Source organism: Mustela lutreola, chromosome X (genome assembly GCF_030435805.1).
Source record: "Mustela lutreola isolate mMusLut2 chromosome X, mMusLut2.pri, whole genome shotgun sequence".
NCBI lineage: Eukaryota > Metazoa > Chordata > Mammalia > Carnivora > Mustelidae > Mustela > Mustela lutreola.
Window position 1 is genome coordinate 99,427,722 of NC_081308.1, and position 21,325 is coordinate 99,449,046.

The following is a 21,325-nucleotide window of genomic DNA, read 5'->3' on the forward strand; positions in this document are numbered from 1 at the left end:
GTAGAGTTTACCTTTTCCAGATTATAAATACATGAAGTATAAGATTCAAAAATGAGCAAATGTAGTAGTCATCCCTTGAATATCCACTGGCAGGACTATAACATTTTTAAATTTTAGGCTTTTCAAGTTTCATGTAACTTGCAGCTGTAATATAGGCATGTAAAAGAAGTGCTTGTGTGTAGCTTATAATTTATAAATATGTAGAGGGAAGGTGTAAATTCATGAGTATAGAGGGTTCATATGCTCGCTGCCCCAAAGTTTGACCCCCCCCAAATTTCTTTAAAGGTAAAACCGATAACATCAGTTACTTTTGAGGTATGGGGATTTGGGGAGATATTGGGGAATCCTTAGAAGGGGGAGGAGATTATAAAAAATTCATAAATCTCTAAATTGTTTAACTGGTTATAAAGTTGTATTCTTCAATTCTAAAATAAGTCAGCAAATTTTTTAAAATAAGCCTATACCTAGAGAGAATGCATTTAGAGAAAATATTTGGAGATTTGTATTAGAGAATACCTCTAGATTTGCACAGAGGAAATGAATTCACCTTAGCTAGAACTGATATTATATGCATGTATAAAAGGTGTTTAATTAATATCTAAATTTTGTAAATATTCTTAATAGGAGAAACTCGTGAAGAAAGAACCTTCCGTAACTGGATGAATTCTCTTGGAGTTAATCCCCATGTAAACCATCTCTACGCGTAAGCCTTTCTACTGTTACGATCAGTTAGGAACAGCGTGAATGGATGCCGCAGAAAGAATTATAGCTCTAAACATTTTCTAGATGTTCATTGACACTGGTCATTGAGGTTGGAAGATTTTGAATGGTGACATCCATTATCATTTTCCAAATACACAGAAGCCCAGATTCTTTCTTTACATGATCATTAAGAGAAAGAATGTATGAATGTTGTTTCCGACATCCTACGAAACAGATCCTTTACATTTTGTAACAGAGACTAGGGAAAGACTTAAGTGCACTGTCCATGATGTCCTGAGGCCTTTGTACTCACTGTTCTCTCAGCTTCGAACGTTCTTGTCCACCTGGAATGCCCTACTCCCTTCCTATCCTCAGATTCAGACTCTGACCACCACCTAATGCTCTGTAACCCTAACCCCAGTTCTTTTCATCTTCATAGCAAGTATATATGCCCCCAAATCAAATTATCTATCAATCCATAACTTGTTTATTGTCACTCTCTCTCTGACTCTGGTGTAAGGCCACGGGTTTTCATCCTATGTGCCCAGCTTCTAGAGTCGTACCTCACAAACCGGAAGCTCTCAAGTATTTTAAGTGAACGGGATGGTGTGAGCTCTATTTTTAGCATAGACTGCTAGAAAATGTGAGCCGTGGGTCTTATTTGTGGTCTTATATGTTTCAGTTGCCAGTGTACTGTTACTGTGTTTAAGGAAACAAAGGCCCGGCTGTCTGAAAACACTGATGAAATTATTTATATTATTTTATTATTTATTTTATTCTTTATTTTATTCCTTAGCGACCTGCAGGACGCCCTTGTAATCTTACAGTTGTATGAACGAATTAAAGTTCCTGTTGACTGGAGTAAGGTTAATAAACCTCCATACCCGAAACTCGGAGCCAACATGAAAAAGGTAGATCAGAAGTTACTGCATTCAGTTGTTACAGGCAACTGTTTTCAGTCCCAGTTCCTTTCTTTTGCTTGGGAAACTTGCATCTGAGCTTCCTGAGAACAGGAGCTGTGTCTCACGTATCCCGATGTGCTAAGTACCCAGCTTCGTGTGCCCTCAGTACTCACTCACGTGTACAGATGAAGCCAATGGGAAAAAAATCCTCAACCATTTGCTTTTTTGTGGGTTTACAGCTGGAAAACTGCAACTATGCTGTTGAATTGGGGAAGCATCCTGCCAAATTCTCCCTGGTTGGTATCGGAGGGCAAGACCTGAACGATGGAAACCAAACCCTGACTCTAGCTTTAGTCTGGCAGCTGATGAGAAGGTATGGCACCCAGTTTTAGCTGCTCAAGCACCACTGTCCTAGCAGTCTGTGATCCGGCCCTTGTCATTTTCAGATAGACGTGTCAATGACTACACCTTGGAAACTTTTGGATTTAGACTCTGAAGTGAGCTTAAGTGATGGATAGTTGCAAAAATGCTGAACAGCCTGTGTATCCGTTTGAAAAAGACCTCTTAGCTAGAGTGCTGACGGCCCGAGTGCCGGCCAGAGCACAACTGCCTTTAGGTTACGGCCACTGTCAAACTAGTACAGAAGGTGCATTTTGGTTTTTTTCCTCATGAAGTAGCTTGGGACCTCTTCTTTCACTTCTCCTTCTAGATATACCCTCAATGTTCTGGAAGACCTTGGAGACGGGCAGAAAGCCAATGATGACATCATTGTGAGCTGGGTGAACAGAACATTGAGTGAAGCTGGAAAATCAACTTCCATTCAGAGTTTTAAGGTAAGAATTGCATGTTAGACAATTAACTGTTCTGTTTGCCAGAAAGGATCAGTAATTTGGAAGGATGGCCTCTGGTTGATTGGTTAGTGTGATTTAGTGTTGGGCTAACAACGAGCTTCTCTTCACCTGCTGGGCTTGGTGCATGGCAACTTGATACAAGTAATCACGTGTTCACTTGTACAAACCGGAAACTCTCGGATTTATTGTCCTTTGGCACTAGGACAAGACGATCAGCTCCAGTTTGGCCGTTGTGGATTTAATTGATGCCATCCAGCCGGGCTGCATAAACTATGACCTTGTTAAGAGTGGCAATCTGACAGAAGACGACAAGCACAATAATGCCAAGTAAGAGACACTGACAATAACAATGATTAATACCCATGGGCTTTGGGTAGCCAGGCAGCTCTGCATTCTCGCTCAGGTTCGGCCACTTTATGAATGGTGGTGCCCTAGGAGCGCCTGGGTGACTCAGTCGGTTGAGCGTCTGCCTTCGGCTCAGGTCATGATCTCAGGGTCCTGGGATCGAGTCCCGCATCGGGCTCCCTGCTCAGTGGAGAGTCTGCCTCTCCCCCTGGCTCATCTTCTCTCTCTCTCTCTTTCTCTCTTTCAAATAAATAAATAAAATTTAAAAATCTTTAAAAAGCAAAACAGAACCAAAAAAGAGTGGTGTCACCTGAGGGAAACCTCTCCAAGCCTCAGACCCCTTATCAGTACATAGGGGAGCAATAATACTTATCTTAGAGATTTTGATATGAATACAAGATATAAGAGCCTAGACTGTGCCTGACGTCATAGGCACTCAATCAGCTGTTGCTTTAGGGAATTACCAAAATTATATACTTTATCTGACAACAAGGAGAAGATAGGCTAAGAATATTCTTCTGTCTTGCTCTTTTTCAAAATGCATTATTTACTGATGCCTTTTTTTTTTTTACTGTGCACAGATCCCCTTTCCTACATATGTTGAGTTTATTATCTTGGTCCCTAAATGAGCAGGATGCTTAAGCCTCCACTGAAACTATGTCTTGAAAGTTTCTTGCGCCTGGGTGGCTCAGTCAGTGAGGCATTTGCCTTCTGCTCAGGTCGTGATCCTAGACTCCTGAGATCGAGCCCTATGTCAGACTCCCTGCTCAGTGGGGAGAAAATGATAATGATAATTTTTTTTTCTCATCTTTGTATCGCATCAGCTTCAAAATTAATTCTCATTGCAGAGAAGGGGTGAATAAAATCATCCCTAAGTCATAGAGCCAAAAAACCAGGGTCACTTAAGAGTGACCTCAAAAACTAAAATGGTACCACTCCGAAGTTTCAATATGAAAGTTTCCCCTCCCAGCCAAATGATTTTACAATAGGAAACATGTCTCCTGTCATGTCCTTGACTAACAAGAGGTTCGTCTTGATTTTTGTTTCCTCTGACAATAGGTACGCTGTGTCAATGGCTAGAAGAATCGGAGCCAGGGTGTATGCTCTCCCAGAAGACCTCGTGGAAGTAAAGCCCAAGATGGTCATGACTGTGTTTGCATGCTTGATGGGCAGGGGAATGAAGAGGGTGTAAAATAACCAATTCGAATAAAAACAGCCTTGCTCCCAGGTGCATGATTAGCAGGTCAGCTCTTTCCAGGGGAAGCGGTCATGGCTTAAAGAACTGATGGTCACTGCAAGGACTCATAGTTTTGATGAACAAGATTCCTCATCTTGAGAGCTCACAGGGGAAGAGTTTTAATGGCAACAGCTCCTCTTTCCCATAGTCACAGTTGGATTTGTCAGGCACACCTGAAATGCACTCACGGCCGGATCATTTACTCTCTCCTCCTAGATCGCTGCCCGTGACATTTCCCATTGCTGTATGTCGTTTCTGTGTATCTTTGCCACCCCTTTAGAATGTCCGCCTCTTGGGACTTGCTTAGATGATTGGATATGAATACCATTAGACCATAACTTTGCTTTTCCATCCAGGATGCTAGTTCTTATTTGAGAACTGGGCTCAGAGGGTATCTGGATAAGAGTATCCTTTGCTTATCTTTGTAGTACAGAACATTGGCAGAAGTATTAGAAGCTTTTCATATTCTTTTATTCTTAAGATCAGTATCTTTTTACAGTATTCTTTCTACGTGATCTTTTTTGTACATTTAAGAATATTTTGATTACATTAAATAAGACTGCTGATTTTGCTACTTTTTTTAAGGGGTCTCCAAGTACGTAAAAACCATACATTGTAGGTAGAGAAAAAGTGTACCTTGATTTTGCATCTACCCTCTCACACCCAAGCTGTAAACAGCTGACATATTTTGTCTTCACACACTTGGTTCCATATATACTTATTTGTTTTAAAAACTTGTATCGTCAAACTCTCTCTTTAGATTTAAAATGCTGTTGAATATGATACTTTTGAGGAGAGAGCGTGCTCAGAATGTAGACAGGAGACGGTAGGCCAAGCATGCTAAGTGTACCATAAATTTTCTAATTTTCCACCTAAAACAAGGAGATGTGGTCGCTAAAAAATAAAATATGTATGTAGGACGTAATGTACTCTTGCTTTGTCAAGCTGTTTGCTATAGTTTCCAAGATCATAATGTTACTCTAACTCTGAAAAGTGATGTAATCTGGTAGCAATGTATTAGTTCCAATAAAGGCATTTACATAATAAGTAGTCTTCTCGTGTTTCCACCCTTCGTGGTTTGCCAGTCATGTTTGCCAGATTTTTCCCCCCGATGTTCTCTTTTTCTGATGTACTGTACAAAATGATGTCTGTTCAATCTAAGCTCTTGGAGCTGAATGAAGGAGAGCCCCAGTGGGGTCAGAGGGCCTTCTCCAACTTACTCTAACTTCCTTATCCGGTTCCTCCCTTTTTCTTTTTTCCCTCTCACTCCATCTTTCCAGTGTTCTGTGTTATACAAAAGACCTGAACAATGGGGGAGCCAGAGACGGGAGTTGGTCCCTGGCAGGTTTTCTTATCTTTCTGGTCATCAACATTTTAGGGGCTGGCTGACTCCTTGCTGGGGGGCGGTGGGGAGGGGCTGGCCCGTTCGCGGTAGGAGCTTTCCTTGGCCTTCTTGCCTCTACCCCCGAGATGTCCTTAACACAGCCCCAGTGCACAGAACAAATACGTCTCCAGACACGGCCAAAGGTCCCATGTGGGGCCAAGTCATCCCTAGTTGACAACCAGTGGTTTATGGTACCATTTTAAGGCTTTGTGCAAATGAGTAATATGTAATCCAGGCCTTTGACGAACTGCATGGTGATGGTACAAACAACTGTATTTATAGCTCGAGTAAGAAAGATTTTTCTGAGTATGACACAAACCCCAAAGACCTAAAATAAAAGAATAAGAAATTTGACAATTCTGCTTTGGGGGGGAAAAAAAAAAGAAACTTATATAAATCAATACAATAAGCAAAGTCAAAATATAGATGACCAGGGATGGGGGTGGGGTGGAGTGGGGAGTTGAGTCCCATTGCCTTAAGTGCATTTGGGCAGCTATAACAGAATACAGACTAGGTAACCTATAAACAACACATTTGTTTCTCACAGCTGTGCAATCTGGGAAGTCCAAGATCAAGGTGCTTGCTGCCTGGTTCATAGAAGGCCTTCTAGCTGTTAACTTCACATGGAGGTACGATCAAGAGAGCTTTCTGGGGTCTCTGGTGAGGGCACAAATCCCATTCACAAGGGTCTCCACTCTCATGACCTAAGCACCTCCCAAAGGCCCCACCTCCTAATACCATCACATGAGGGATTAGCTTGGTGGGGAGACACAAACATTTGGTCCATATGATAGGTTAATTTTCTTAATATAAAAGCAGCTTTAATGAGTAAGCAAAAGGCAAGTCTTCTACAAACATATAGAGAAACTGATAAGGACAATCCCATTTAACAACCTGTCTTCTGCTTAAAAAAAAAAGTTCCATTAGAAAAATGGGCAGGGATCGCCTGGGTGGCTCAGTGGGTTAAGCCTCTTCCTTCGGCTCAGGTCAGGATCTCAGGTTCCTGGGATCCAGCCCCGCATGGGGCTCTCTGCTCGGCAGGGAGCCTGCTTCCTCCTCTCTCTCTGCCTGCCTCTCTGCCTGTTTGTGATCTCTCTGTGTCAAATAAATAAAATAAAATCTTAAAAAAAAAAAAAAAGAAAAAAGAAAGAAAAATGGGCAGGGGCACCTGGCTGGCTCAGTCGGCAGAGCATGTGACTCGATCTCACAGTTGTGAGTTCGAGCCCCACGCTGGGTGTCGAGATTACTGAAAAATAAAATCTTAAAAAAAGAAAAATGGGCAAAGGATTTGATTACCCAATTCAAATAAGTATAATTGGCTAATGAACGTAAAAAGGGAATGCTGATTCTCAAAAGTAAGGAGGGTTATGTCATTGATACCGAGAACTGCTTTTTTTTTTTTTTTTAGTAGACTTTATTTTTAGAGCAGCTTTAGATTCAAAGCAGAATGAAGTGAAAGGTACAGAGCTGTCAGGTACCACCCCCCAACACAAATGCATAGCTGATTATCAACGCCTCCCCTGGAGTGGTACATTTGTTAAAACTGATGAACCTAGGGGCGCCTGGGTGGCTCCGTCATTAAGCGTCTGCCTTCAGTCTCAGGTCATGATCCCAGGGTCCTGGGATCGAGCCCGGCATCAGCATCGGGCTCCCTGCACAGCTGGAGAGCCTGCTTCTCCCTCGACCTCTGCCCTTCCCGCACCCCCAACCCTGCTCATGCGCCCACTCACTCTCTCTAATAAATAAATAAACAGATAAATATTTTCAAAATTGATGAACCTACGTTGACACATCATAATCACCCAAAGTTCACAGTTAGCATCAGCGTTCACTCTTGGCACTGTACATTCTGTGGATTTTGACAAACATATGATGACCTGTCCACCATTATAGCGTCCTAGAGAATAGTTTCACTGCCCTAAAACTCCTCTGTGCTCTGCCTATGCATCCGTCCCCATCCACCAACCCCTGGGAACCACTGATATTTTTCCTGTCTCCCTAATTTTGCCTTTTGTGGATATCCTGTAGTTAGAGCCATACAGTATGTAGCCTTTTCAGATTGGTTCTTTCACTTCATAATATGTGTTTGAGAGAACTGCCTTTTTTTCTTTTTTTATAAACATATATTTTTATCCCCAGGGGTACAGGTCTGTGAATCGCCAGGTTTATACACTTCACAGCACTCACCAAAGCACATACCCTCCCCAATGTCCACTACCCCAACCCCTTCTCCCAACCCCCCTCCCCCCAGCAACCCTCAGTTTGTTTTGTGAGATTAAAAGTCACTTATGGTTTGGCTCCCTCCCAATCCCATCTTGTTTCATTGATTCTTCTCCTACCCACTTAAGCCCCCGTGTTGCATCACCACTTCCTCATATGAGGGAGATCATATGATAGTTGTCTTTCTCCGCTTGACTTATTTCACTAAGCATGATACGCTCTAGTTCCATCCAAGTTGTCGCAAATGGCAAGATTTCATTTCTTTTGATGGCTGCATAGTATTCCATTGTGTATATATACCACATCTTCTTGAGCCATTCATCTGTTGATGGACATCTAGGTTCTTTCCATAGTTTGGCAATTGTGGACATTGCTGCTATAAACATTCAGGTGCACGTGCCCCTTCGGATCACTACGTTTGTATCTTTAGGGTAAATACCCAGTAGTGCAATTGCTGGGTCATAGGGCAGTTCTATTTTCAACATTTTGAGGAACCTCCATGCTGTTTTCCAGAGTGGTTGCACCAGCTTGCATTCCCACCAACAGTGTAGGAGGGTTCCCCTTTCTCCACATCCTCGCCAGCATCTGTTATTTCCTGACTTGTTTATTTTAGCCATTCTGACTGGTGTGAGGTGATATCTCATTGTGGTTTTGATTTGTATTTCCCTGATGCCGAGTGATATGGAGCACTTTTTCATGTGTCTGTGGCCATCTGGATGTCTTCTTTGCAGAAATGTCTGTTCATGTCTTCTGCCCATTTCTTGATTGGATTATTTGTTCTTTGGGTGTTGAGTTTGCTAAATTCTTTATAGATTTTGGACACTAGTCCTTTATCTGATATGTCGTTTGCAAATATCTTCTCCCATTCTGTCAGTTGTCTTTTGATTTTGTTAACTCTTTCCTTTGCTGTGCAAAAGCTTTTGATCTTGATGAAATCCCAATAGTTCATTTTTGCCCTTGCTTCCCTTGCCTTTGGCGATGTTCCTAGGAAGATGTTGCTGCAGCTGAGGTCAAAGAGGTTGCTGCCTGTGTTCTCCTCAAGGATTTTGATGGATTCCTTTCTCACATTGAGGTCCTTCATCCATTTTGAGTCTATTTTTGTGTGTGGTGTAAGGAAATGGTCCAATTTCAATTTTCTGCATGTGGCTGTCCAATTTTCCCAACACCATTTATTAAAGAGGCTGTCTTTTTTCCATTGGACATTCTTTCCTGCTTTGTCGAAGATTAGTTGACCATAGTGTTGAGGGTCTATTTCTGGGCTCTCTATTCTGTTCCATTGATCTATGTGTCTGTTTTTGTGCCAGTACCATGCTGTCTTGATGATGACAGCTTTGTAATAGAGCTTGAAGTCCAGAATTGTGATGCCACCAACTTTGGCTTTCTTTTTCAATATCCTTTTGGCTATCAAGGTCTTTTCTGGTTGCATATAAATTTTAGAATTATTTGTTCCATTTCTTTGAAAAAGAGGGATGGTACTTTGATAGGAATTGCATTAAATGTGTAGATTGCTTTAGGTAACAAAGACATTTTCACAATATTTATTCTTTCAATCCAGGAGCATGGAACATTTTTCCATTTCTTTGTGTCTTCCTCAATTTCTTTCATGAGTACTTTAGAGTGTTCTGAGTATAGATTCTTAGCCTCTTTGGTTAGGTTTATTCCTAGGTATCTTATGGTTTGGGGTGCAATTGTAAATGGGATTGACTCCTTAATTTCTCTTTCTTCTGTCTTGTTGGTGTAGAGAAATGCAACTGATTTCTGTGCATTGATTTTATATCCTGACACTTTACTGAATTCCTGCACAAGTTCTAGCAGTTTTGGAGTGGAGTCTTTTGGGTTTTCCACATATAGTATCATATCATCTGCAAAGAGTGATAATTTGACTTCTTCTTTGCCGATTTGGATGCCTTTAATTTCCTTTTGTTGTCTGATTGCTGAGGCTAGGACTTCTAGTACTATGTTGAATAGCAGTGGTGATAATGGACATCCCTGCCGTGTTCCTGACCTTAGCGGAAAAACTTTCAGTTTTTCTCCATTGAGAATGATATTTGCGGTGGGTTTTTCATAGATGGCTTTGATGATATTGAGGTATGTGCCCTCTATCCCTACACTTTGAAGAGTTTTGATCAGGAAAGGATGCTGTACTTCGTCAAATGCTTTTTCAGCATCTATTGAGAGTATCATATGGTTCTTGTTCTTTTATTGATGTGTTGTATCACATTGACTGATTTGCAGATGTTGAACCAACCTTGGAGCCCTGGAATAAATCCCACTTGGTCGTGGTGAATAATCCTTTTAATGTACTGTTGAATCCTATTGGCTAGTATTTGGTGAGAATTTTCACATCTGTGTTCATCAAGGATATTGGTCTATAGCTCTCTTTTTTGATGGGATCCTTGTCTGGTTTTGGGATCAAGGTGATGCTGGCCTCATAAAATGAGTTTGGAAGTTTTCCTTCCATTTCTATTTTTTGGAACAGTTTCAGGAAAATAGGAATTAGTTCTTGTTTAAATGTTTGGTAGAGGGGTGCCTGGGTGGCTCAGTGGGTTAAGCCGCTGCCTTCGGCTCGGGTCATGGTCTCAGCATCCTGGGATCGAGCCGCACATCGGGCTCTCTGCTCCGCAGGGAGCCTGCTTCCCTTTCTCTCTGCCTGCCTCTCTGCCTATTTGTGATCTCTGTCTGTCAAATAAATAAATAAAATCTTAAAAAAAAAAAAAAGTTTAATAAATAAATAAATAAATAAATAAATGTTTGGTAGAATTCCCCTGGGAAGCCGTCTGGCCCTGCCTGGGCTTTTGTTTGTTTGGAGATTTTTAATGACTGTTTCAATCTCCTTACTGGTTATGAGTCTGTTCAGGCTTTCTATTTCTTCCTGGTTCAGTTGTGGTAGTTTATGTTTCTAGGAATGCATCCATTTCTTCCAGATTGTCAAATTTGTTGGCGTAGAGTTGCTCATAGTATGTTCTTATAATAGTTTGTATTTCTTTGGTGTTAGTTGTGCTCTCTCCTCTTTCATTCATGATTTTATTTATTTGGGTCCTTTCTCTTTTCTTTTTGGTAAGTCTGGCCAGGGGTTTATCAATTTTATTAATTCTTTCAAAGAACCAGCTCCTAGTTTCGTTGATCTGTTCTACTGTTTTTTGGTTTCTATTTCATTGAAATAGACAGAGGCTCCACTTTTGTGGGAAAATATATTTCAAAGACAGTCTCCAGGAATCCTCAAGCAAGTTTCCTGAGCTCTTCTGATTTCAAACATGAACAACTGATCCAAATTTCATTCAGAACAATTATCCACAGTTATTCATTTTGTTTTGTTTTGTTTTAAACATAGAAACTATTCTCAATCGTTCACTCATCCATTTACTTATTTGTTTGAGTAATCTCTACACCCAACCTGGGGCTCGAACTCAAACCACACCATCAAGAATCACATGCTCTCCTGACTGAGCCAGCCTGGTGCCCCACCGATTTTTTTTTTTTTAAGATTTTATTTATTTATTTGAGAAAGAGAAGGAGAGGGAGAAGCAGGCTTTCCGCCGAACAGGGAGCCCCTTATGGGGCTTGATCCCAAGACCCTGGAATCATGACCTGAGCCTAAGACAGATGCTTGACTAACTGATCCACCCAGGTGCCCCAATTTTATTTATTTTTTTTGTCAGAGAGAGAGAAAGAGACAGAGCACAAGCAGGGGGAGAAGCGGAAGCCGACTCCCCACTGAGCAGGGAGCCCGACATGAGGATCGATCCCAGAACCTGGAGATCATGACTTGAGCTGAAGGCTCACCCAGGAGCCCCAGCTGTGTACTTTTAGATATTGAAAAGTACCATCACTCCAGTGGATCATGTTTCTCTGGAAAAAATACTACCAGAAACTTCCAAACATATGAGCTTATTTTATTTTCTTTTTTAAGAGTTATTTATATGAGAGAGTGGGAGGGGCAGAGGGAGAAAGAGAGAATCTCAAGCAGATCCAGTGCTGAGTGCACGGAGCCCGACTACGGAGTCGATCCCAAGCACCTGAGATCATGACCTGAGCCCAAACCGAGAGTCAGACACTTAATTGACTGTGCCACCCAGGCACCCCACAAGCTTATTAACAACAACAACTCCTAAAAGCCAATAACTGACTCTGATTTTATGCATACTGTGTAAGTGGCAGTTCCCCCCATTAGGGACAGTATCACTGGCAAACATGGCCCAAAACTTGGCACGACCCTAATAAAAATCATTAAGTAACACAGCTTCAACTCTAAAAGCCAAACTAGTCTAAACTCGTTAGGATTGTTATGGACCATCACGTACACAGCCCTCGACTGCCTCTTAACGGGTCAAGGAGCAATTTATGCTACCGCAATTTAAGCACTCCTTGCTGTACCTACTGATAAGGTTGATTTGTACATCAGGACCCACAAAACAGAGGTCCCCCCCAGTGGGCTAGCCCACATCCCAAATTTAAATGTAAGTCAGCCTGCCCTTAGGAGAAACACCTGTCAAGGAAACCGCACGTACTTCTGCCCCAGCCCTCCGACTCAGCTTTAGCTGCTCTACCTTCCCCCAGAAAACAGGACCGGAGAGCCTTTCTAAGGAAATCGCCTTCCTCCTTCCCCATTGTGCCCTGTGTCCGAGCTGCCTCTTCTAAAGCTCAGTGTAAGATTTACTCTTGCCCAAAATCCTCAGGAAGAGGGTTTCACCTCTTATAGGTGGCACTGGCCACCCCCAAACCATGCATCGTTTCCCCTTGAATCAAGGACATCAGACTTGCTGCCCACATGTCGTTTCCCGGTTTGGGCAATGAGGTGGAACTGGAGGAGGGTGGCTGAAGTTGCCGGGGAGGGCTCCCCGGTGCTGGGGTGAAGGTACCGACTCAGGAACCTCCGGTAAGCTTCTCTTGCACGGCTCTGCTTCTGCATTCTGCACTCCTGGAGTGTGTTTGTCCTAATCCTTCTGGGTGGAAGATTGGGGTGTGAGAAACTCCAGATTTTTCACAGGCTATGAAAAATTGGGGTAGGAGAGGCTGCAGAATTTTTCCAGGTGGGACTTCATGGGCCCCACCATTTGGGTGTGTGGCTGAACTCATCTACAGAGTAAGAAGTTTTGGAAGGTCCTTACCAGTCTCAGGAGTTGTGCAGGAGAGCCAGACACAGGAAGTCTAAGTTAGGACTATTTCAACAAGGGAAAATAATGGGTATCCCTCAGTCTAAGAGCCAGATGGCAACCCTTAGGAGATTCACAAAGCCTTGAGGCAAGTCCACAGCATAAACCGCTGGGGGATTTAGGGAAATAAATTAAGACAAGAAGTTCAGACTGCTTTGGGGCACCTGGGTGGCTCAGTCAGTTAGGTGTCTACCTTTGGCTTTGGTCATGATCCCGGGGTCCTGGGATTGAGTCCCACATCAGGCTCCTTGCTCAGTGGAGAATCTGTTTCTCCCTCTCTCTCTACCTCTCCCCCGACCCACTCATGCTCTCTCTCACTCTCTCTTCAGTAAATAATAAAATCTTAAAAAAAAAAAAAAAGTGTTCCCAAATCAAGCAGAATGGGATACCTATTTTAATGGGCATGCAAAAGCCTCTAGAAGACCTCAAAGTTCTGAAATAGCTTCTTTGGAAGACTTGTTGCAAGAGGCTAATGAAAAATGAAAGATTAAAAAAAAGAAAGACAAGAAAAGAAAGATACAAGAGGTACCTAAAACAAGAGGGTAAGGCTGATGTGACTCTTACTGCCCATCCTGTCCTCACTGACCTGAGTACTCACCGGCTATTGATCCTCTGTCTGAATTACCTTTCTGCTCCGCAGAAACTACAGTGTCGTAAACTCCTAGAGTTGGCAGGCTCACGAACCAGAAGCTCTGATACCCAAGGACAGGATTAAATGGATGGCCCTACTTCAAGAAAAGAGAGAGAGAATTCACATTCCTCTGCCTTCTTGCTCTATCCAGACCCTCAACAGATCGGATGATGCTGGCTCACACTCCTGAGAGGGACCCAATGCACTTTCCAGTCCCTTTCCCCTCCTTGGAGGTCATTTTCAACCCTCTAATAATGCCTTGGTCTTTCTGGGACCAGCCCTGAACTACAGACCCCCAGACTCCAGTCATCTCATTAACATATAAATGACACTCATCCCCCAGGAGAGTCCAAGGGTTCTAGAAACAGTGTGCCAGCGCCAAAGACAAAGACCAATCATTTATTTCTTATTATAGCACAGCATCCAATTAAGAACAAAGCACTAATCCTTTAAATTCTCTATAAAACCATTTTTTACAAATTCAAATCCTAAATTAAGTCCTTTCTAATACCCTTTTATAGAGGCAGTTCATAGTTCCTTCAACAAACCAAAAAATCCCATCTGTTTTATTACAAGGTTCGGTGGTCCTGGTGTTCTCAGACACTGGAAACAACTGTTTCCATCTCCAGGTAGTTTATAAGGAAAGCAATGAGAAAATGCACCAAAGATCAAGCTTGGGTGGGGTGGGAGGGGTGCCTGGGTGGCTCAGTCGGCTAAGCATCTGCCTTCAACTCATGTCATGATCCCAGAGTCCTGGGATGGAGCCCCACATTGGGCTCCCTGCTCTTGGGGAGCCTGCTTCTCCCTCTCCTTCTCTTTCTCAAATAAATAAATAAAATCTTAAAAAAAAAAAAAAATCGGTGGGGCACCAGGCTGGCTCAGTCAGGAGAGCATGTGATTCTTGATGGTGTGGTTTGAGTTCGAGCCCCAGGTTGGGTGTAGAGATTACTCAAACAAATAAGTAAATGGACGAGTGAATGAATGAGAATAGTTTCTATGTTTAAAACAAAACAAAACAAAACAACTAACTGTGGATAATTGTTCTGAATGAAATTTGGATCAGTTGTTCATGTTTGAAATCACAAGAGCTCAGGAAACTTGCTTGAGGATTCCTGGAGACTGTCTTTGAAAGATATTTTTCCCACAAAAGTGGAGCCTCTGTCTTTGCCCTATATTTCCATTTTTTTAAAAATCTCTGATTTCATTTGCTGATTAGAGTGGTTTTCCTTAGAGTGGTCCTTAAACGTGGAGACAGGATGTAAACAGGATAGACTTATTAATGTGGAAACCATGTAGATCAGAATTACACTTGCTAACGTCATTCTCAAGATAAGGATAGACTTGGGAAGACCCATGCATGAAGAATTCCTTTCACCAAAACTTGGTAAAATTCCTCTTGCTTTGCCTGCGGCTTGCCAGAGTGACCACTTGGGGGTGTTCTGAGGCAGTTTCTTGTGATGCTAACCTTGGACACTCCTGCCATCTAGTGGCCAAATTGCGCGTAGCTACTTGCTTGTCTGAGCTTGGAATCAAGATGTACAGAACCCAAGTTCACCAGGTTCCTGGTGCTTGGATGGAATAATAACAAAGCCTCCTGTATTTCAAGATGCAAGGAACACTTTAAACTTTTGGAATAGTTTGCTTTCTTTTTTTTTAAGACTTAGTTTTTGGTTTGTTTGTTTGTTTGTTTTAAATTTATTTATTTGACAGAGAGATCACAAGTAGGCAGAGAGGCAGGCAGAGAAGCAGACTCCCTGCTGAGCAGAAAGCCCAATGTGGAGCTTGATCCCAGGATCCCGGGATCATGACCTGAGTCGTAGGCAGAGGCTTTAACCCACTAAGCCACCCAGGTACCCCAGGAATAGTCTGCCTTTGATGGGAAAACAAAAGTCTTCATCTGAGAAAAACTTTGATTTGACATTGAAGCAGATTCCTTTGACCACCACCATGTATGACTACATGTGTTCATATTTGTCCTGAAATCACAGTGGGATACATTCAGACAGCAGCATTCTGAAAGCACAATAGGTGGGCATGCAGGTTTCAGGCACAGTCTTCCAGACTAGCCTCTTTAACCAACCCCCCCACCCACAAGGGTGCAGCTAAGCTGGAGGGGGCCAGGATTTGTGTCCCAGAAGGCCAGAGAGAATTATGGAATTAAAGGAGATGCAGGGAGGGCGCCTGGGTGGCTCAGTGGGTTAAAGCCTCTGCTTTCAGCTAGGTCATGATCCCAGGGTCCTGGGATCGAGCCCCAAATCAGGCTCTCTGCTCTGAGGGGAGCCTGCTTTCTCCTCTCTCTCTGCCTGCTTGTGATCTCTGTCAAATAAATAAATAGAATCTTTAAAAAAAAAAAAAAAGGAGATGCAGGGAAGAGTGACTTTGATGCACTGAGTATTGAATTTGAAAATCAAAATTTGTCTACAGGATGCAGGGTCACCAAGTCCAATGGTCAGGAAAAATTCTTGAGATGTTTTATGGTACAAAAAGTATTTTTATTATAACATAGGGATAGGACTCCTGAGCAGAAAGAGCTGCACTGTGATTGTGAGGAGTGACTGATTATAAACTTCTAAGTGTGTGTGTGTGGGGGGGGGGGGGGTAGAGATAACATCAGTTTCTAAGGAATTTCTCTATGTTGAAATTGACATTTACAAGACCTTGGAGGTCTGGCTATGGTCAAGATACGGTTGTATTTAGTTTCTAATAAAACACCAACATGGGGCGCCTGGATGGCACAGTTGGTTAATCCTCCTACTCTTAATTTCTGCTAAGGTCATGATCTCAGGGTTGGGGGATCCAGTCTCGCATCGAGATCCGTGCTCAGTATAGAGTCTGATTGTCCCTCTTCCCTCTTCTCCTCCCCCTACTTGTACTCATGCTCGCTCCCTCTCTAAAATAAATAAATAAAAACTTCTTTAACATTAAAAAAAAAAAATCCACATTAAGGCAGCCATGAGTTCCTTAAAAAAGGTCATTCTCTGAATGTCTCGGGTATTTATCAGGGGGCTGCAAGTTGTAAGAATTAATTTAAGCTACATTTCTCTTGCTTTTGTTCTCCTCATTTCCCCACCTGAGCAATTTTGACCCTTAAATCTTTAAGGTTGCCGAGGGTGGAAGGACTTATCTTCTGTAACTTCTTTCTGCTGAATAGGGGTGTAGAGCTGTCCCTACATGTGTGTTGGCATCAGTCAGCGGGGGTGTAGGAGTTATGAAAGGCAGAGGCAGCCAAATGATCAGCAGTTGGCCTGAAGTTATGGCAGTGAAGGAGTCTCAGCAGCAGGCAGAAAGTTGGCGGAGGAAACAAAATAAGATTAATATTATTATGAGAAAAAGCCCAATAAAAAGATCCTTGACAGCTGACAAAAATCCTCCTCCGATCCAGTGAAGCTTAACCAATCATTAAAAGCACCAATTTGAGCTTTCATACCTTTTAGCAACCGTGTCACATTTTTTAAAAAGATTTTATTTATTTACTTGACAGAGAGAGACACAGCGAGAGAGGGAACAGAAGCCGGGGGAGTGGGAGAGGGAGAAGCAGGCAGAGCAAGGAGCCTGATGTGGAGCTCGATTCCAGGACCCCAGGACCATGACCCAAGCCAAAGGACTCTGAGATTATGACCCGACCCAAAGGCAGATGCTTAACCCACTGAGCCATCCAGGCACTCTTTTTTTTTTTTTAACTTTATTAAGATTTTTTTATTTATTTGACAGACAGAGATCACAAGTAGGCAGAGAGGCAGGCACAGAGAGAGGAGGAAGCAGGCTCTCCAATGAGCAGTGAGCCCGATGCGGGACTCGATCCCAAGACCCTGGGATCATGACCCAAGCCGAAGGCAGAGGCTTTAACCCACTGAGCCACCCAGGTGCCGCCATCCAGGCACTCTTATACATGCATTTTGTGACAATTTCTCTGAAGCTGACTTCAGGCCGTCTGGCATCAGTTCTCAGGGTTTTCGGGAAAAGGGCAGTTTTAGTTTTTAATGACTTTAACTCAAGAGAATGGAAGAAGACTGGAAACCTGAATTTGGAGAGCCGTAGCCAGCTATTTGAGGAAACCAGAAGAATTCAGGATCTAGTCTAGTTTATAATAAATAGTATTAAAATCCAATATCTACAAAGATGTGTTACTGAAACATATTTTCTCTCTATAACCACACTTATTTTTATCCAAGACAGCCAAATCATGAATCATTTGTATGTAAAAACAAGTCCCTCTCCTTGAAGAAGAAATACATTTTGCAAGGACATCAGAACAATAACAATAAATGACAAAAGATTTTTTAAGAACGGTCACAGTTGGGGCGCCTGGGTGGCTCAGTTGGTTAAGTGTATGCCTTTAACACGCTTGGCCTGATTATTTACAGAAACTCAACAAGAATAGTGATGGGCCAGACAGATCTTTTAAAATTGGCTTTGCTGGAATTTTTTATAAGGAATCTCGAGATTGACCTTTTAATAGCCTCTCGAGGCCAGAAGCCAAGCCAAATACTTGTGATCAGACATGGCTGCAATACTCATAGATTTGGACAAATTCCTTTTCTCAGGTTCCCCAAAATATCCCGAGGTCCCTGCACCTGCCAGGAAATTAGATTCTTTACTCACCCAGTGAAGCTACTGGGATGCCTGTAAGTAAGGGACCAGGCCGGCAGTTCCAAGGAGCTTTACTATCTCCATAAAGTCAACCTTAATTCCCTAAAGCTGTCTGCTCATCTCTGAGTCTAGGCATGTGTCTCAAATGAGACATTCCAGGCAAAGCCCTAGTAAATATACAAGACCAGTGCTCTAACCCCTGAGCTATAGGGCCAAAGCCCTAGTAAATATAGCCAGTCTTTCCAGTGGTGTCCTGTTACAGAGAGAACAGCTTCTCATTGCACTTATGCAGATGTAATTGCCAGGAAAGGAAGATTCCTCACTGAGAGTTTCTGAATTTCAGAGGGTTCAGGTAGGGAGAAAAGCGAAATGCTTCAATTTGTCTATAAAGGAATATTTTATCGTATTTCTGCATACCGTGGATAGCTTAAGAGAAAGTTGCCTTAATCTGGCAGAGCAAACATTAGAAAACCGACAGTGTTTCAAGTAAATCATAAAAACTCATCTTCCTCAACCCATTCAGTCCGGCTTCCTCCTCTCTCTGCTTGCCTCTCTGCCTACTTGTGATTTCTGTCTGTCAAATAAATAAATTTTTTTTTTTTCTAAAAATGTATGTGATAATATTCCTTTAGGAAATCAGAAAAACTGAGTTATTTTTAGATGTCCATTTGCCCTATGAAGTCTTTATTACCAAAGTCCTTCTACATCTTAAGAAAATAAAACAAAACAGATATGTGAAGATATAATTCACATAGTATACAATTCATTCAAGAATCCTAAAAAAAAAAAAAAAAAAAGAAAGAAAGAAAGAAAGAGGGGCACCTGGGTGGCTCAGTGGGTTAAAGCCTCTGCCTTCAGCTCAGTTCATGATTCCAGGGTCCTGGGATCGAGCCCCGCATTGGGCTCTCTGCTCCCCAGGGAGCCGGCTTCCTCCTCTCTCTCTGCCTGCCTCTCTGCCTACATGTGATCTCTCTCTCTCTGTCAAATAAATAAAATCTTAAAAAAATAAAAGACATAAACTTGGCTTTGTCAAAAGCCCTCTTCATGACTCTCTTTGAGGACAAAACACATTTTGCAAGGACATCAGAACAATAACGATAAATGACAAAAGATCTTTTAAAAACAGTCACAGTTGGGGCACCTGGGTGGCCAGTCGGTTAAGTGTCCGCCTTCAGCTCAGGTCATAATCTTGGGGTCCTAGGATTGAGCCCCGCATATTCTCTCTCTCTCTCTCTCTTAAATAAGTAGATAAAATCTTTTTAAAAAATGGTCACAGTTAAATATATGATACGAAAGTTCATTATAATATGGCTGACAAGGAAACCCAGTTATTTTTGTGACACATAACACTTCAGTAATTAGAACAGACTTATACCAGAACATTAAAAAAAAAAAAAAAACAACTTTAGGAATTTCAGGACGCCTAGATGGCTCAGTGGGTGGAGTGTGTGACTCATAATCTCAGGGTTGTGAGTTTGAGCCCCACATTGGATATAGAGATCACTTAAAAATAAAATCTTAGGGGCACCTGGGTGGCTCAGTGGGTTAAAGCCTCTGCCTTGGCTCAGGTCATGGTCTCAGGGTCCTGGGATAGAAGCCCCGCATTGGGCTCTCTGCTCAGTAGGGAATCTGGTTCCCCCTCGCTCACTCTGCCTGCCTCTCTGCCTACTTGTGATCTCTCTTTCTTTCTGTCAAATAAATGAATAAAATCTTTAAAAATAAAAATAAAATAAAATAAAAACTTTGGAAATTTCAGACCACATCTATAACAGTTATGGCAGTCATCCAAAAAATACAACCACAGCTTATTATTTGTTTGCCGCACTTCCATTTCCGGAGTAACTTCACAGACCAAATAAACAAGCCTGAGGAATCAAAAAGACTTCGTTTACAATTCGTGTCTCAGGGAAGTTTGTTAAAACCCCTCAAAGTTTTAAAGCATATGCTAAGTAGGATTACAGATTATTATAAAGTTAATATTTACATTTAACCAAGGTGGCAATAAGAGCTTCTACAGGAAGCTAAACTTGTTAGCAAAACTTAACTCCTTTAACCTTGAGAAGTTTTAACTTTCTCAAATAATGAAAAACCAGATAAAGACAAAATATAGACACCCTGGTTTTCTGCACAGATAAAGAAAAGAGACAAAAAAAACTTTATTTACATTTTCTTATGGATAGCAGACCAACCATCCAAGACAACTTGGACTTTTTAACAGAGAGGAATGCAGAATTTGAATTTTATACCAGTGTACTTTAAAAATCCATTCATTTCAACTGTTTTATTTATTCAATCTACTTGGTTTTTGCTCTTTTTTTAACATATAGCCATGAAAACTTTGAGACAGACAAAATTAGCCATCATTTTTAAAAACTTCATCTATTTATTTGAGAGAGAGAGAGAGAGAGCACGCACAAGTGGGGATGGGGGGAGAGGGAGAAGCAGGCTCCCCAAGCAAGGAGTCCCACACAGGACATGATCGCAGGACCCCAGGATTATGACCTGAACCAAAGGCAGATGCTTAACTGACTGAGCCACCCAGGCGTCCCTTTGCTGGCAAATTTGAACCGCGATGACATGAGCTTATTTGACCATCACTAAACCTTGTTAGAATAAAAGTTTTCTGTTTAATGCTGGTAACTCTAAAGACGCACTTACCTTAATTAAACTAACAAACTTAAATTGGCTTAAATACTGAATATGTTGCACCTGGGGCAACTAAAAGTCAAGCCATTTGTGCCCCACTGTCACTTTTTACCTGTGGGGAAAACTGAAGAGGACGGTTCAAGTCCAGGGATTGGTGCTCTACGGTCTTTGTTAGCAGGTACCAATGATGACCGAGGGTTTCACAAGCTCCACTGACCTTGGTGCTGAAACTGCGGGGGTGGGGGGGGCGGGGGGCAGCGGGGCCGGTAGGGGCTGGTAGGGGGTGTGGGGGAGGCTTTGCAGAAGAGCTGAGGTGCCTCCAGCAGCCACAACCCCGGACAGAAGAAAGAGGACTCCCAGTCCTAAAGCTGGTCAGCTCAGACAGAGGAGCAGATGGGTTTTATTTCCACCAACAAAAATGGAGACTAGGCAGTCCAGGCCAGCCCAGAGAAGACAGAGAACCTCCCCTAGATGAAAAAGAGTTTCAGCAGCTGCTTGGGTTAAGTCCCATCCTGAGCTGGACTAGCCAGACCATCGGCTCCAGTGGTCATAGCCATTAACCCGGGAAATGAATGAGGGAGAAAACCTCCCCGACTCAACAAGCGTCAGACTCCATTCATTCAGTCCTTTCAAGAGGTATTCCAGATCTGACACATAAAAGAAG

General features: G+C 42.3%; 1 protein-coding gene across 2 annotated transcripts in view; it reads left to right on the top strand.

Annotated features, from left to right (window-relative positions):
- The window catches only part of PLS3 (plastin 3), an 83,963-nt gene extending 78,879 nt beyond the window's left edge, over positions 1–5,084 (top strand). For both annotated transcript variants that reach the window (XM_059156700.1, XM_059156699.1), the window contains 6 exons: positions 625–703; positions 1,499–1,613; positions 1,844–1,977; positions 2,314–2,437; positions 2,658–2,782; positions 3,860–5,084. In XM_059156700.1, coding sequence (XP_059012683.1) covers positions 625–703; positions 1,499–1,613; positions 1,844–1,977; positions 2,314–2,437; positions 2,658–2,782; positions 3,860–3,992 — 710 coding nt within the window. In that variant the 3' untranslated portion in view covers positions 3,993–5,084. The remainder of the gene's footprint in view (positions 1–624; positions 704–1,498; positions 1,614–1,843; positions 1,978–2,313; positions 2,438–2,657; positions 2,783–3,859) is intronic.
- Positions 5,085–21,325: the final 16,241 nt, after the last annotated feature.